Here is a 17,618-nt window from a genome sequence, read left to right as displayed (position 1 = left end):
TATAAAAACATTTGAAATGTTATTTAAGGAAAACAAGTAACTTCTACACCTGTTTTGGTGCACCCATCATGACTCGCCATTATTCAATTAATTTGTTGACATTTACATATGTGAAAAAACACCCAAATTCCATGATGCGCTTTCTTGATATTAATGTGTGAAAAAACACCCAAATTCGCATGATGCACCCAGTATGACTTCTCACTTACTGAATTTTTTTTCTTGTGTGATGTATCGTCTGGTCTTTTGTGTCACCACCTAATTTACTAGGAGTAGACTATTCTGCTTAACAAATGAGGTAAATAAAGTTTACTTGACACTCAGAGCCTCATGTCTACCCTTCCCAATTGTGCCACTTTCTAAATTCTTTCTTATCAATTACATACAAGCATAGTTTTAATTCAACTATGCAAATGACATGAATTACTAGGATAATTCTTAATGCAATCCATAAAAGGTTTCCCAGTACAACTTTTACAATTAAATGATTCCTGTGTATTTGTTTATGTTACTTAAATTTTTAAATGTGAAGTTGACCATAATATGCTTTTTACTTCTCTGATTTCTCTAGAATTCCCACATTACATGATATTTCTTAAGGACACCACAAGCAAGTTTGTTAATGTCTTCCTTTTTTATTACATATACACACAGACACATAAGAGCTAGCTTTACATCACATTTGCAGATAAAAATGTATTGATAGATTACATCAAAAAATGCAGGCAGGGCGATACACAATAGACAGGTACTAAAACTGTTAAAATAATATTTAATATCTTCTATAATGGTCATCTTCTATTTTTAGTGGTCGTCTTCTCTTTTAAGCTGTTGACTTATTTAGCTTGTTAAGTTAGCTTTTTATTATGTAATTAGCTTTTAAGCTTTATTAGCATTTAGTTTTTTAGTTAATTAGCTTTTAAGCTTTATTTAGCATTTAGCTTTTTCTTTTTAGTTAATTAGCTTTTAAGCTTAATTTAGCTTTCACGCTTAATTTAGCTTTTAGCTCTTTAATCTTTTACTTTAGCATTATGTTCTAATTATAGAACATCGTCTTGTAACCTCTATATATACGAGTGTATATCGTTCAATGTAATTATCCAATTATTGAATCATTCATTCAATTTATTTTTCATGGTATCAAAGCATGGAAATTTTTTAAGTTTTTATTGAAGAGATTTTTTTTTAAAACTAAAAAAAAGCGCAGGTTCTTTGTCTCTTCCTAGGCAGATTTTTGCAGGTTGAAAATTTTCCTAAGGTTTCTGCAATTCTCAACTAGGGTTTTGACCCTTCAGTTCAAGTCGAAATTTTATTCTGGTTGCAGATTCTAGGTGGGTTTTTCGAGACATCAATTGGGTCGTCGTCAGATTTTTTTGAGTGCATCATTTTACATGCCTCGATTTTTGAGCCGTCGGATCTACATTCTGATTTCAGATTCTTGGTGGGTTTTTCGAGAGCTTTTCTGGGTTGGTCTCAAATTGTTTTGGGTGCCTCAAATTTTGTGCCAGCGAATTTGCCTTGGAATTTAAAAACAGTCAATGATTTCTGCTAATTCTGTGGACGTCAGGAATTTTGGTGTCTTCTAGGCACCGTTTATGTTGTATATCCGACCTAGGGTTTCTACCCCTATTTTTTTTTGCGTTTTTTTGGGAAAAAAAATCGTCAATATTTTCCCCCTTTTTTTAACAAAAAAATCGTCAATATTTTCCCCCTTTTTTTTACAAAAAAATCGGAGGTATTTTTTTATTTTCTGCAAATTATTATTTTTTTCTGATTAATTTCAGAAAAAAATTCAGATTTTAAGTTCGCAGAAAATTTTAATTTCTGGATTTCTTCCAAACCTCGAAATTCGCTCCTTAGAATTCGTGCCAAAATTCTCCTCTAGGGTTTCAGATTTTTTGTGCAGTTGCTTCTATTTTGATTTTTAATCAGAATCTTTTGTCTCATTCTTTGTGCCTTCACTAGGTTGACCACATTCAACCTCAGTTTCTATGATGGCATCTTTGACCAACATCATGTTGCAACACAATCAGAAGTTCAACGGCCTCAACTACAACACCTGGAAACAACGCATGTTATCAATCTTTGAGTATTGTTGCCTTGATCAGCTTGTTTTGGGCAAGGAATCTCGTCCTGCAACAGCAGGTGATGATCAAGACAAACATGATGTGAAGAATCGAGGGGTTGTCATGCTTATCAAACTCTCTATCACAGATGATCAACTCCCACAGGTGCCTTCAGGTAAAACCGCAAAAGAGATCTAGGATCTCTTGAAGGATCATCATGAAAAGTCCAACAAGAGCCAAACTTTCTTTTTGAAGAATATGCTGTTTTCTATCATGATGGATGAGAAGTCATCTATCCAGGCACATCTCACGAAGATCAAGGAAATCCGTGACCAATTGGAAGCTATAGGCCGAACCATGGTGGAAGAGCATATGGTAGTGATCATGCTGAAAAGCCTTCCCAGATCCTACGAGCATTTCATTGATACTCTCAATATCTCAACTACTAGTGTTGATCTAAAGTTTCCTGATCTCTGCATTTATTTTTCAAAAACTTGGGTCTGCAAGTGCAAATGTGTAAAGTTTTAAGGAAAATTAAAAAACTATATAGTACATCAATAAACTAAATACTACATGCCATTCATGGCATAGCGCAATGGTTAAGTCGCGGTAGTGTTGATGCTGCCACCAAGGTTCAAATTTCCATTGGTGTTAATGATGGAGTTGTTCCTACCCTTGTTGTATTAATGCAGAATGTTCATGCCAGGAATGAGGTTCCTTGTTTGTGGCCTCACCTAGCTTTCACCAAGCTAGAAATTCCCTTGGTAGCAATCAAAAAACCAAAAATTAAATACTACATTAAATATATTAAGTAATGATATTCACTGGGATTCTTCCCATAATGTGTTGGTTAAGTGGCGGTGTTGTTGTTTGTGGCCACCAAGGTTCAAAGTTCAAACCCCACTAGACCATTGTGATTGCAGGTTTGAGCTTGTGCTTTGATAAATGGAGATGGCATCCTCCATTTGTGACCTCACCAGTTCATAGCTCCAGTCAAAAGCGTTCCATGTGGAGCCCGAGGGCAAGTCGTGCCAATGTCATCGGTCATGTTAAAAAGTTTACCAAGCACTTATTTAAAAAAATAAAAAATAAAAAACAAAAGGAATGATATTAACCATTTAAAGCACAATACATATACAACGGAAAACTCCAACACTTTAAACACTAAACATGTACAATGATAAACACCAAAATATGTCAATCATTAGAAAAGCATAAATTGTTAATTTATCAATGCTCAAACACCCAAAATGCATATGTTAAGTATCCAAAATCAGGACTATACAAAAGCTAAAACATTATTTTGCTAGGGTTAAATGCTCTTACATGATATTAACTTTTATTTTTTCAACTATGTTACAAACAGTTTTCTTTTTGTGTAAAACACGAGATTGGTGCACAACACGTAAACACACCCCAGGTTTGGAGTAAATCTCAAGTGACAGGGTATGTATAGGGTGTAGATGAATAAAAAATATGACATTATCTGCACATTTGACATAGTAGACCACATAATCAAACTATGGCTATACTGTTGGATATCTTAGATAGAAGTTCAATAATATGCGGCTAAAAGCCTACAAAACACCACAATGATAATGATGTCTCCAAGTGCTCTCAGCCATTCCACAGAGGTTAAGTTCATTTTATGTAGTTTATATCTCTATTGTTTCTATGGACCATTGGACATAAGACAACTTATATTCATTTTTTGTCTAGTGACATTGGTGGCAAGTACTATCAAGTGTATGAGAGATTTAGATTATATGATTTTTGTGTCTCATATCCATATTTTGTGTAGTGACATTGGTGGCAAGTGTTGATGTGTTTTTTACGCACATGCGAACACACAATAAAATACCCGAGTATCTTATCCTCTCTTGAACAAAATCTCTCAAATGCTGAAGATTAGCTTAAGGATCACTTGAGAAGACTCCAAGGTTCATGAATGTAGGGTCACTACGTGTGGATAAGCTTCGCTGGTTGATGTGATTATGCTGGAATCACAAGGGGACTTACATTCGAATGCCTGAATGCTTGATTTGTTGGAACTCGATCATCTGATGTTGCTATATGGTGATGCTCTCTGTCTTAAACTAGCTTGATTTTAAAAAATATCAAAAGATGAGGGGTTGAGAGAGTTTATTCTAATCCTAAGAATGTAGTAAGATGAGTGAATAATTAGATGGAATCCTACTGAGCAAGGTCTCACCATCAAACTGAACAATTTGACACAAGCTCAATGCAATCTTCTAAGGATATTTCAAAGATATTCGAATCAATACCATCAAACATCGATTACCATTCAAGTTAATGCATAAACAATGAATGTAGAACAATTTGAAGTTAAACTCTTATCATTCCAATTGACCACACAAGGCACACTTACAAACAACAAGAGGCTAGTGGCATGGATTAGGCGGATTTCACATGAATACATTCAACAAATTCCTCCACTCAATCTAATTACATAAAAGCAAATTGAGAAGCAAAGACCATGCGAGTTGTTGAAGTAACAAATCAAATTCACCATAACTTCAATGAAATCGATTGTTCTTTGCAACAAGGTTTGGCAACAATCTTTGCCTTCTCCTATTCTAACTTCTATTCTAATTGCTATTCTATTCACCATTCTACTATTCTACTCACTATTAGCTAATTATTCTCCATTAACCTTTACAAATGAAGAGTCTGAGCTTTTATAGAGAGCTCATTTACAATGAATGGTCAGTATTGAATCTCCATCAATGGCCAAGATTTTACAATGAAAACCCTAATTAGGGTTTGTTACAACAAACTTTCCTTAGCCAATGAGAAAATTACATTCATTGTGGACCAATAAATATCAAGGGAAGGTGCCTCGAAGTTTGTGCCATCACTGGTGAGTCAGGTTCATTGAATTGAGACGTGTTGATGTGGACCCTTCAGATTGGTGGAGGTAGTGACTGGAACGATGACTAGGATGCCACTTCAACTCGCACTTTGTAGGTTTGATAGATCATCATGAAGGAATATCTCTTGATACTCAACATTATTCAGCTTTAGCAATGATGACGATGATCTTCTAACTTTGATTAACTCTTTTGAAACTATCTTCTCGAATGCCTTGATCATGGAAGTGCAAGGTATAGATCTTAGTTTTGAAGTATTGATGATGCCTTGGAACGACCTCTTGATGTCACTACTGCCTTTCCCCTTCAAAGTTTCAAACTCCTTCTCTTGTGACTCCCTTCGTGTTGTTGATGTTGTAGATCATGTCTTTGTGTCAGTGAATGCCTCTTGTGTGATCTCCTTATTTCTTTCTTCATTTCCTGCAAAACAAACAAGCTTGTATCAAATATACTTGATATATAGATTTAATTAAAGCATATAAAGAGAATTCACCCTCATAAAGGGACACTTGAAGTTGCTTTTTGCGTGTGAAGAGGAGCTCTTGAAGTCAACTCTTAAGCCCTTGCTCATAAAGTTCGCCTTACTTCTCATAAAGTGATCTTTGAATTTTCATCCTTTCAATTCAAAATGATTCTTTCCAATCATCAAATCTCTTTCAATGTAGTGGTCTTGTAGTCAATCTTGCCAATTCACTCTCAATTAGGAACAAATGAAGTAGAATTCACTCCATAACTTTTACACTTGAAATTTACCCTTGAAGCTTGGAACATGAAGTTCACTCCCCTCTGTCCATTCATGAAGTTCACTTTTATATGTCGAGTTTGTGAAGTTCGCTCATGAATAGATAAAATTCGTTGACTGCTGCTCAAGAGACAAAGAATAATCGTTTGATTTGATGCTAAATGATTATTTCACTCTTACCTTTATAGGTGATCAGGGTGAAAGGTTGTGCCTTTTCCAATGTAGGCCGACTTTGTCACATTAAAACAAATAAAAATTAGCTTTGGCCGACCTGCCCCATTTGATTTCAAATTTGTTTTGGACGCCTAAGTCATGCATTAGTCAATTTTGTTCCATTTTATCAACTCATGAAGTTGCTTGTTATATGGAATTCGCTCCAACTCCTAAACTCCTGAAGTTCGCTTGTGATTATGAACTCATGAAGTATAAAATTCACTCCTCCTTAGTGATTCATGAAGTTTGCTTGAGACCCTTAACTCATGAAGTATGTTTGAAATTTGCTCCAAGTATCTCATACATGAAATTCGCTGCAACCTAGCAACTCATGAAGTTGTGAAATTCACCCCAAAACTCTCCAGCCTGAAGTTCGCTCTAATAATTCAACTCATGAAGTTGCCCTAAATGTGAATTTCGCTCCAAACTATGAGATCATGAAGTAGGAATTTCGCTCTTGTTGCTCAACTCATGAAGTAAAGATTCCGCTTCAGTCTTGCAACTCATGAAGTTGTGAATTTCGTTCCTGGAAGGCAACTCATGAAGTTAAGTCTTGCATGAAATTCGCTCCTCCTTGATTCATGAAGTTCGCTTCCTACCTTGAAGTCATGAAATTCGCCCATGTAGAAATTCGCTCCAAATCATCAACTCCAGAAGTAGGAATTTTGCTCCAATAGCTTAATTCATGAAATAGAAATTTTTCTTGAAGCTTGCAACTCATGAAGTTGTGAATTTTGCTCCTGGAAGGCAACTCATGAAGTAAAGAAAATTCGCTCCAAAATGGCAATTCACGAAGTTGTAAAAATCCACTACAAAGTGGCAACTCATGAAGTTACAAAATCCGCTCTAAGGAGTGTGCACATGAAGTCTTATTTCCATTGCCTTGGCTGCTAGACTTGCTGGTCTTTCCCAAACATGAAATCCGCTTCAAAACTTTCCAACCTGAAGTTCGTTCCATCACTCCAGCTCATGAAGTTTCTTAAATGTGAAATCCACTCCAAATCTCTCCAACCTAAAATTCGCTCCATCACTCCAACTCAGGAAGTTAAAGTTTGCTCCAACTTAGTAACTCATGAGGTAGGGAATTTCGCTCCAAGAAGTGAAATCATGAAGTTCGCTCCAAACCACAAAGTCATGAAGTTCCCTCCAAAAGACAAAGTCATGAAGTTCCCTCCAAAAGACATGGTCATGAAGTTCGCTTCAAGAAGGCAAGTCATGAATTTCGCTCCAAGAAGACAACTCATGAAGTTTGCTCCAAGATGCTAACTCCTAAAGTTTGCTTGTGAATGCTAGAACATGAAGTGAGTGATTCTAAACTTCTTTCATCTCCTTATCTTCTATTTCGCTTGTGAAGCCTTGAAGGTGAAATTCGCTCCAATACCCCAACTCATGAAGTTAGCTTGAGATCATCTAGTCATTAAGTTAAGAATTTGCTCCAAAAGGTGAAGTCATGAAGTGTGAATTTCGATTCAAATGGTGAACTCATGAAGCTTGCTCTTGAGTATTTGATCATGAAGTAGGCAATTTCCTCCATTCCTCCACTTCCAACATGAAGAACCTCACTCCAAACCTCTCAAGCATGAGGTTCCCTCCAAGCCTCTCAAGCATGAAGTTCACTCCAAACCCTGAGTTCATGAAGTTTTGAAGGTGAAATTCACTCCTGAGGCTTTGAGGATGAAGTTCGCTTCTGAGGTTAAGTTCATGAAGTGGATTTCAAACCAAGACCAAACTCCCTTTTGTTCATTTTCACTTACGCTCTCAACTTCAATACCCTGTAACTTGCTCCACATGAGATCTTAGAGTGAGTCTTCGCTCTGTGGGAGAAGTGTAAGAAATTCACTACACAAGGAGTGTTCATGAAGTGAAGTTTGCTCTTTAAGAGCAGCAATTGAAGTGACCTGCAAATTACTCATGATTGTACTTTTGACATCTAGACCTTACAAACTTACTTACTTCACACTCATGCAAGACTATCTACTTGACTCCTTAGCCATTCTTGACAACTTACACCCTTCGAATGCAAAGGCTAATAGCAAAAGATCCAAACACTACCTAGAAAGTAGAAAAAAAAAGTGGGGGTCCCCATTTGCAATGGGGCGATGTGTGAATACCTCGCAACAGAAAGTACTATTAAGTGGATGAGAGATTCAGAATATATGATTTTTGTGTCTCCGCAGAACATGAAGCTTTTTTGTCTTTGGATTTCAGGTGGTGTTTTAATGCCTCGCCTCCATACTGAACATTTGCAGTAGTTTTAATTTAGTTAACCTTAAAAAAGTTCCATTCAAAAATACAAGTAAAAACTAACCATCTCCATACTGCCGTTCAACACCTTCAACTGCAGCTGCAATGGCACTTCCCTTCTCTGCAGCCTTTTCCATTCTTGCTATGGCATCATAGAGGCACTTTGTAATATCAAGCAATGCTTTGACTTCAGAATTTTCCACAACAGGCAGGTGCCTGAATTTACCTGCACACATTCCATAAGTAAAATAAGTACATTGCAAAAGAAGTAAAGCACAGCTTGAAAGCAAATTAATATAAGATTCCCACCTTGAACCATCTTCTCAAGGGCTTCAACAGCTGAGGTGTCCATCATAACATAGGTGGGATCCTTTGTCATAACCTTTGAAACCGGTGTCAAGTCTGGCTTCAAACCTTCTGCTATAACCCTGGTTGCTATATCCTAAAAAGAAAACACAAAATTGAGCTCACATTAGAAATATTGAAATATACGATAAAAAATGCAAATAATCAAAAGAAACTAATATTGAACACAAACCTTATCTTGAAAGGACAGAAAGAAAATCATGCTCCATGCTATAATTTATAGAAGGAAAATTGAAGGGAAAAAGATATTAATTTATTTGGATACAAACCTTGTCGGTCATAATCCCACAAAGAACAGATTTTGAATCTGTGAGTAGTACAGCATCCACCTTGCGCAGGACCATGCGACGGCATGCATCAGAGACTTTTGTGTCCTCTGAAATAGTCAGTGCCCTTGACAATCTCAGCCTCCTAACAGTCCTCTCACCTCTATTTGAAAAAAGCCACAAAAATGTAAATAACAAACATTTAATTTCATTCCATCACCAGAAAACAACAACTGTGCCACAAGGTCAGAAACTCAAATCAACTTTACAGTGGTTGAACCAGAAATAAAAATTATCTTGCAAAAACTAAGAAATTAAGAAATTTGAGTTTAAAGAGGGATACAGAATTAAATATTTACTTCAATCCATGAAATTAAAACATAGAAATTTGCAAAAGAAAATTCTTCATCTCTGAACCAAAAAAAAACAAGTAATTTCACCACGAAAGGGAAAAAAATTTAAAAGAAAATAGTTTTACAACAAACACTACATAACATACGTATAGGTTTATTCTATGTTGAAAACATGGAAATTTTGACAGAAAGGCTAAATAATGAAAATTGATTTTAAATTATCATTTATCAGTAATGTTTTTCTTTTAATCCAAAGAAAATTGCTTTTATGGTTAATTTTGTTTATTTTCTCTTTACCTTTTATATTTTTTGTACAGACTAGCATAACCTCTGCCATACACGGTGTCCAAGCAACATATCAAGCTCCCATGCCCAAACCCAAAACCAGAATTGAGACTTAGATTATTACATACCATAGCTAAAACAGAAGTTTTACATTTAGCGAAGAGCAGCAAATGATTTTACAGTGAATTAACAAATTAATTTCATCTAAGACCATCCATGAGGTGTCATAAATTTTGGAGACACAAATAACTTACAAGAATATGGCTCAGTTTAAAATCCCTTTCACAGAAATGAGATGGATGATCACTCTGTTATACATGTTGCAAGCTAAACGTTAACCATGCTCAACTAAAATGTGACTGCTATTTATGTCCCCGTGCTATTTTATAATTCAGTTTCATTCTATTTCTAATTCAGTTTCATTCTAGATTTAAGAGAGTTCTTTTATGCGTCCCTGTGTTCACCTGCCCTTCTCTCATGAAAAAAGGGAACTTGGTGAAACGTAGGCAGATAAAATAACTTTTTTCAGACGAAAAATATATAAAACATATTTACAGAATGTAGTGTTAAGAGGATTAGAATTATTAGCCAGAGAAAACTTTTATATACAGTAATGGTCTCAAATTCCATAACAAAAACAAAGAAATTTGTCCACAAAGCAAAAATGAAAATAATTTTACAGCGACTGCCAAAAACGGAAAAAGGCAACAATTATAAAAGTTCTTTCATACGGACGCAGGAATCAGCAAATTTAAAAATTCAATCTCATCCATGGACATAAGTGGGTTCTGAACCAAAGGTAATCGCAGGGCACTACTATTAATATGCCTCTACTAGCGGGAAGTGGTTTTTAACCCCAGACACACAAAAATTGGCAGACCAGAAAAGCACAAAGGGATTTCACATCGGCTTAAAACACTCAAGATAAATTACAAGGCCCCGAAAACGTAGAGATTCTCAAATTTTTCATTCAACGAGAAAATATTTTCAACAAAGAGCTAAAAAAATGAAATTTTCAAAGAAAGACGGTAATTTTACATACGGCGAACTAGGCGAGGTAGAATTTCGTGGAACAGTGCTTCCATTTTCAGCTGGAACCTGCTGTTTCGCTATAGTTGAAGCCGCCGGCGTCGTTTTTTTCTGCATTATGGTCTGTCTTTTACCTGGAAAGGTTAATCCTTTCTCCATTTTAAACGTTTCAGGCTCTAAAACCCTAGCTGCTAGGCCACCCGCGTTCGAATCTTGAACTGAAATTATAAATTAAAAGTCTTCTGCAGCTGATAGCACTATTTATTTCAATCCAAGGCGAAGCTCGAGTTCAATTAATTTATCTTTCGCCACGCCCCATACTCTCCGCAGTAAACGACAACTAGGAGATAGTATTTTAGGGTTAACTCTTCATCTTCCTTCCAAGCAGTCAAAAACAGAAAGGTTAAAAATTAAAAATTAGTCGTTTGAAATTTGAGTTAGTTGGCTTCCATTAAAGTGGTCGACGAGATCGTCTCCCAGTTTATTTATTATTTATTAAAAATTTAGGTTGTGTGGACGAATATTTATTAAGAGGTAAGTTCCGACTCGCTCACTACTCGTGTACCCGGGACAAAACACGTTTTTCGCGCCATTGCTTGATTCGAAGATGCTTTTCTTATTAATCGGTTCATCTCCAATAGGACAAAATTTGAAGCGTTCTTCGGTGTTTTTTTGTGTCTTTTTTAGGGATCGAAATCGCTGCATGTTGACGCATGGAAAAAAGAGATACTAAAATTGCGAATGCAACTAATGCTTTTTAAAGACTAAGCAACTTTTACGGAATCCATGTCATAACTCTTTGATTTATTCGTGAGTGGTTGTCTAAAACTTGCTTAAAAGGCTATAACAAAAAAAATTGTTTTTAGTTGCTTAAGTTTCCCCATCAGAAAAATCGTAAGGGACGGTCTACATGCACTCCGAGCTCTATGGAATGCGCTCCAAGCTCTCAGCATGGAATGTGCATCCGAAAGACATAGGGATGGTATACTATAGCATGGGCCCACTTTCAAAAAGTCAAATGCTGCATGGAGTAATGCCAAAATTTTAGACAACTAAATCATATGTGCAAGCAAAGTTACATAGCATGTGGGCCAAGTTCTAGGGTTGAAAATATATTGATGTTATAAGGGAACGGACATATCTGGAGTAAAGTTATCTTTTTGTTATGATTATTTATGATGTTATTTGTGATTGATTATTTTTAAATTGAATCATGCGAAGATAAAAAAATTATCGAAAGCATTGTAATTGGTTTTCTAAGGAGAGTGTTTTACTATACTCGTAATGCTTTTCTTTTTATTTTTTTTATGTTATATAATTTATATTGTATTTTTGTCTTTATTGTTATACTTATTTTTGTAAACTATATTTTGTCTAATATATATGGCTACTACTATATTATGTCAAAATTATGATCATGAGGTTAATTGTAAACTTGACCTTTTTAAATTTAAATTTGAGTCAAATATGAGTAAAACATTTTGGTTCAAGGATCAATTAAACATAAATTCACAAAGTTTATTAGTGTGTTCTTATATTTTAGTGTATTCAATGCATTCTAAACATCCATGACTTTGAATGATAAATTCGCTTATCATCTACATTTTAAACTCTAATTAGTACAATAAAAAGAATCTAGATCTGCATGAGTACTCCTAAGAGCATATGCATTTCTAAGTAGTGTTGTATTTGATCTTATGTAAACACTTACGGAAGTTGACTAAAAGAACATGTTCCCTTATGACGTAGCAATGCCCCTACCAAGGTGTTCTTAAGTATCATCGTCATATGCAAAAGAGGTCAAGGCAAATTGTGCAAAGTGGAGATTTTTTTCAGTCACCATATCAAGTCCACAAGTGAAAGACAAGACGATCATGAATTCAAGCTTGAGCACTAAATATAAAATATTCTAATCATGAAGTAAATATTGAGTCAAAATTCTTTACTCCATATATTGAAATACTATATATATTCTAGATCATTATTTCAAACCATTTAGTCTTTACTCAACCATGTTCCTTGTTGACTTTGAAAAAGCCTATGACATGGTGGAATGGGACTTCATCCTTATGATGCTCAAAGTCTTTGGCTTCCTTAACGAATTTTGTGAGTATGTTCGAATCCTCCTCAAAGATGCTTCCGCCCTGATTGAAGTCAATGGGACTCTTTCCCAACCTATTCCTCTCTCTAGATCCATTAGGCAGGGTTGCCCTCTTGCCCATGCTTTGTTTGTTATTGCATCGGATGCCTTATTCTATCTCCTTAGAGATGACACCCTATCCCCTAGAGTTCATGGAATTAAGATGTCGGATGACTCTGAATTGCTCAATATCCAGTTTGCCGATGATACCTCGCTCTTCCTAGAGCTCTCTAGGCATAATATTGACTCCCTCAATCAAAAACTTGACACCTTTGGTAGAGCCTCTAGTGCCCAAATCTCCAGCTCCAAATCTATTCTACTTGGGTGGAAAGATAAACCACCGGACTGGCTTCAGCAGTTTGGATATCCATGGGGAGGACCTAATATGATAGTCAGATACCTCGGTATCCCCTTCTCTGTATCTCCCTCTCTTAGAGACATGTGGATTTGGGTCAAAGAAAAAATTGATAGAAATCTTAACAAGTGGAACAATAGGATCCTCTCCCTAGTTGGTAGGATTCAAGTCTGCTAGAAAATCCTCTCCTCGTACAGTATTTACTACTCCTCGGTTTGGATATTCAGCAACTAACAAGTTTTTGAAATCCAAAAAGCTATCAGACGCTTCCTATGGTCTGATGGCAAGGGAAAAAGAAAAGCTCATGCGATAAAATGGGCCTGGTGCCACTTAAACAAAAAACTTGGTGGGTTGGGCCTTAAGGATCTCAGAATGCAAGGAATTTCCCTCACGACCAAATGGATATTCCATGCACTGGAAGGTCAAGAACCTTGGAAGATTCTCGTCAGAAACAACATACAAAATGGTGTCCCTAAGGCTGCCAAATCCTGGAAAGCTCTCTCGTTCAGTGATTTGGTTGCTGGCAGTTTCTGTGTCTGTCCAAGGCACTTGGGTGTTTAAGTCCATCTGGAAAGCCTGGGAGCATGTGCGTAGACTTATTGATAACTCTAGCGTTGACTGTGATAACACTCTCCATGGTGAAAGATCTATATGGTGGAATCTATATCATAAATCTAAACCTCTAGCCTTAACCCAAGGATGCTCTGCTAGGTACTAGCATAATATGGGAATTAAGTATCTTATGGATATTCTGGAGCATGATAATCTCATCAGCTGGGAGAATCTTAGTAATAAGTATGATCTCCTTGCTCCGCATAAGAGGACCTACAATATGATTAGAAATGCATGTGCTACCTTCAATCTTCCCAGAAACACTCATGTAGACGCTCACAGATACCTCTCATTACTATGGAAGGATGGCTCCCCCCTCCCCAAGAACAAAGCCAAGGTTATTTATAACTTGCTCAACCATGACACCTCGGTGATCGATCATGTTAATACTATGTGGTATGTTGACCATAACTCCATTGCATGGCAGAAAACCTTTGAGAAGCTTTAGAAATCTCCCATCCCCCCTAAGATCAAATGCTTCAGGTGGCAACTCATACTAGATAGACTGCCTATTAAGAATAATTTGGCTGCATACAACCTATGCTCTGTCCGCAAGAAGCCTGAGACTACTCGACACATCTTCCTTGACTGCCCTTTTGCTAGAGAGGTTTGGTTAATGTTTGGAATCTCTATCACTGAACATGTCTTTACTCTTGATATAGTTACTGGTCTCGTCCATGGGCTTAAGAAGGATGCTAACTTAGTCTGGCAAATTCTATCTTCTTTCATACTTTGGTTTATTTGAAAACTCAGAAATGAGGAGAAGTTTCAAGGCAATGATAGGGAGCTTACTGGTTTTTTAAAAAAACTCACACATTACAAAATTGTTGTGCAGGTATGCTTTCTGATGAACGTTGAGAAGAACAAATTGATGCAGTTACTCAAAGACGGTCGAGCAACCATGTTTATCTACGAAATGCAAGATGGATATGAATGGGCCAAGATCGCAGAGAACCAAACCGCCTTTGAGGATGCAGTGAAGAAACTGATCAAGGAACTTCAAGATACCAGAGTTCTTCCCTTCAATAAGATAGAGATGTGCACCCAAATCCTGGAGCGAAAAAAGGTGGTCTGGATGGAAGGACCACAAGGCTGGACTACATGGCTGGAGGATCAGGATGAGATTCTGCATTAGTGCCTTATGATAGTAACATAGCTATATATACTCCTCAATCTCTCCTCTTTTTTGGGTTTAGTAGGTGACTGTATATGCTACTCGGTTAGTCTCTTTGGTTTCACTATTTGGTGGTTGAGGCTCTGCCTCCCTTGATCTCTTTTGTATAAACTCTATTATCGGTCTCTCGATTTCTAATATAAAAAAAAAAAATTGTTTTATTGTTATAAAATAAATTTCAAGAATTTTAATTATGTGAATTTAAACAATTAAAACAATAAAGAGCCTCTAAAAAAATTGATTTATTTTGAAGATCGATATTTTAGACCATGAAAACTATTGAAAACAATTGAATGTTATTTTAAATGATATTTTAAAGCAAATTTTAAAAAATCAAACTTAAGAATAATACTATTGTTTTTAAACATTGTGATCTATAACAAATTAAATTTTATACTCTTTTTTATTGTTAATATATATCTCTTAAATAAATAAATAAATAAAGGAAGACCTAAAACTAATAAATCTAATATCTTAAAAAATCCTTTAAAACAAGATGTATTTATATTTTTTAAAATATATTAAAATTGTACAAATTTCTTTGTTAAAAATATTATAAAAGACAAAATACACATACTACAAAATTCTATAAATTGCATTCCAAACTCTTTGAATTAAATATGCACCATTCATGACTAAAAAAAATACAATTTTAAATAAGTTAATAAAAATATTAAAAAAATATTTAAATTCAAAAATAAAGAAAAAGAAAAAACTTCTCAAAATAGAAATAAGCATCTAAAAAAGTTGTTCCTTGGTCTCAAATTCTAAACAAGAAACAAAATATCATGCCATGTCTTTCCCACAAATGAGGGGTCAAATTCGGTGCATAGCTGACGTCTCCAATGGAAATTTGAGCCCTCGAATGAGGACTTTAAAAAGCTCATCTCAAGCAATGACATCATTTGCAATATGTGAAAAGTGCTCATAGGGAAGGCATGCCGTTTCAACTTTATTTCTAAAACATGCAAATCAAATTCCTTCTGGTTCTATGATGATATGCAAATCCTTTGTTCTAAGTTCCTTCTGGTTTTATGATGATATACAAATCCTTTGTTCTAAGTTCCTCCTAGTTGTATGATAAAATGTTAAACTTCGTTCTTCGTTTCTAGATGCTCGGTTTAAGTTCTTGTTTTGGGAAAAGAAAATAGCTGAAAGGGGGCCGCCATTTAAGTATTCTATCATTTAATGCAGAATTGTATGTTATGTAGATATATTTTCTATCCACAAAATGAAGAACAAATCGTTCTGTATTGCCATTAACCTGCAGCAGCAGGTGAGCGGAGTGTGAGCTCCTAGCATGTGGTTTGAGTGGCTGCAAAATTGCCTACAGCCTATTACAGGTTGAATAATTGCGTCATTGAAACTAGAAAAACCTAAATTTCTCAAACATCTACAATCCAGAAAATTCCTGGAATTGCAACAGAACAAAATTTTCATTACATGAACAGAAAAGTGAAAACTTGCAAGAAACAGAACTGACAGCCGCCTGAATGGAAACATAAAGGATTTTAATTCCCTAACATAGAAAATTGTGCTTAGGGCGACGAAAATCGAGAGGCTCTTAAATATTTCTTCCTTTACATCAACAGAGCACAGAAATTTTGACTGAATAAGAAAATAGGGAAAAAGTAAAACAACTTTCAACGAAACAGAGAGAATCTACATACGGCAAGAGAGAAGTGGAATTCTGAGGCATTGGAGTGTTTCCATTTTCGAGGGGCTTCGCCACTGTTGAAGTCATCGCTGTCTTTCTCTGCAGTATTCCCTGTTTCGTAGCAGAGCCGCCGTTCCCCTTTTCCATCCTTTAATTCAAAATATATTAATGACTTAGAATTTAAATTGCTGTCTACAGGGCGACCAGGGTTCGAAGCCTTCACCCTAAAACCTAATGAGCTAAAGGTTTACAGCAGCCGACATCTCTCTAGGAATTTAAACCCTAACAGCATGTTAATCTCTAGTAAGTAATCCAATTTGTTTTATTTTTCGCATCTTCAGAAGCTCATGCTGATATTATACGCTAAATCTTTAGTCTTGTCACAGTGAAATGGAGCAACGTTATTAAATGTGTGGTTGCTTTGAATTTAGAGATAGTGGCCTTCCATTTGTAATACGATTCGTGCGGTCTTCCACAAGTTTTTGATGAGGCATTTTCGCACCAAATGCCAAAATGTGGCCCACGCGCCCTTCTTCCGTAAAGGTGCTTTTCTGTCTGCCTCCAAAAGTGTCTTACTACAGCGAAAAGTAATCGTTCAGGACGCGAGCTTCGCAAGAGCTTTTGTAAGTTAGTTCTGATTTGTCGGTTTTCCAAAGTGTTAAGCGAAAAAATTACTAACTTCTTTTTTTTTTCTTTCGTTTTTTAATGATAGATCATAGATTTTAAAAGTTTAAGAGTTAAATTTAGAAAAAATTACAAATCTTTTTTTCTCATGTTTTTTATTTTTTAAGGATGGATCATAGAATGTGCTGTTTTGGTTTCATATAATATATGATAATACTTATATGTATGTATGTATATATATATCTCTATATTCAGCCTTTTTCATTTCTTAGTTAGGAAGTTAACTAACTTAAGCTGCCTTCGTTGTTTTTTGGGGGCATGCATTTTTATTGTTTCTTCTCGTATGGGCATTTATCCCTTTGTTGCGATCTACTCGGCACTCATGTGATACATCTAATCATTAATTAGTAGGGCCTCCTTTTGAAGGATAGAGGATAATCTAGCGATCTCCGATAGTGGCCTAGGGACAAGTTTTAATCTCCATATGTGTTACGACTGGATTTTTCATATTTACATGTCCTTTTGGTAGGCATAATATGTGATATCATATGATTATATGAGATTAGCGTCGGCTTTTCGCTTTTCGAAGGCTTGGGGTGTT

The 17,618-nt window shown here is 35.7% G+C and overlaps 1 protein-coding gene across 2 annotated transcripts in view; it reads right to left on the bottom strand.

The window, feature by feature from the left end:
• Positions 1–16,856, bottom strand: part of LOC131044583 (CBS domain-containing protein CBSCBSPB3) — a 41,219-nt gene extending 24,363 nt beyond the window's left edge. The window contains exons 1-4 of one of the 2 annotated variants that reach the window (XM_057977939.2): positions 16,407–16,856; positions 8,792–8,951; positions 8,466–8,598; positions 8,221–8,382 (exon numbers count right to left, since the gene is read on the bottom strand). In XM_057977939.2, the coding sequence (XP_057833922.1) occupies positions 8,221–8,382; positions 8,466–8,598; positions 8,792–8,951; positions 16,407–16,540 (589 nt within the window). In that variant the 5' untranslated portion in view covers positions 16,541–16,856. Of the gene's footprint in view, positions 1–8,220; positions 8,383–8,465; positions 8,599–8,791; positions 8,952–10,468; positions 10,907–16,406 lie in introns of those variants that run through there. The other variant, XM_057977938.2, reaches the window with a different exon arrangement.
• Between the last annotated feature and the right edge of the window lie 762 nt (positions 16,857–17,618).

The sequence above is a fragment of the Cryptomeria japonica genome, chromosome 9 (assembly GCF_030272615.1).
Source record: "Cryptomeria japonica chromosome 9, Sugi_1.0, whole genome shotgun sequence".
Taxonomy (NCBI): Eukaryota; Viridiplantae; Streptophyta; class Pinopsida; order Cupressales; family Cupressaceae; genus Cryptomeria; species Cryptomeria japonica.
Note: the sequence above shows the minus strand (reverse complement) of the source record. Positions and strands in the feature narration are given on the sequence as shown.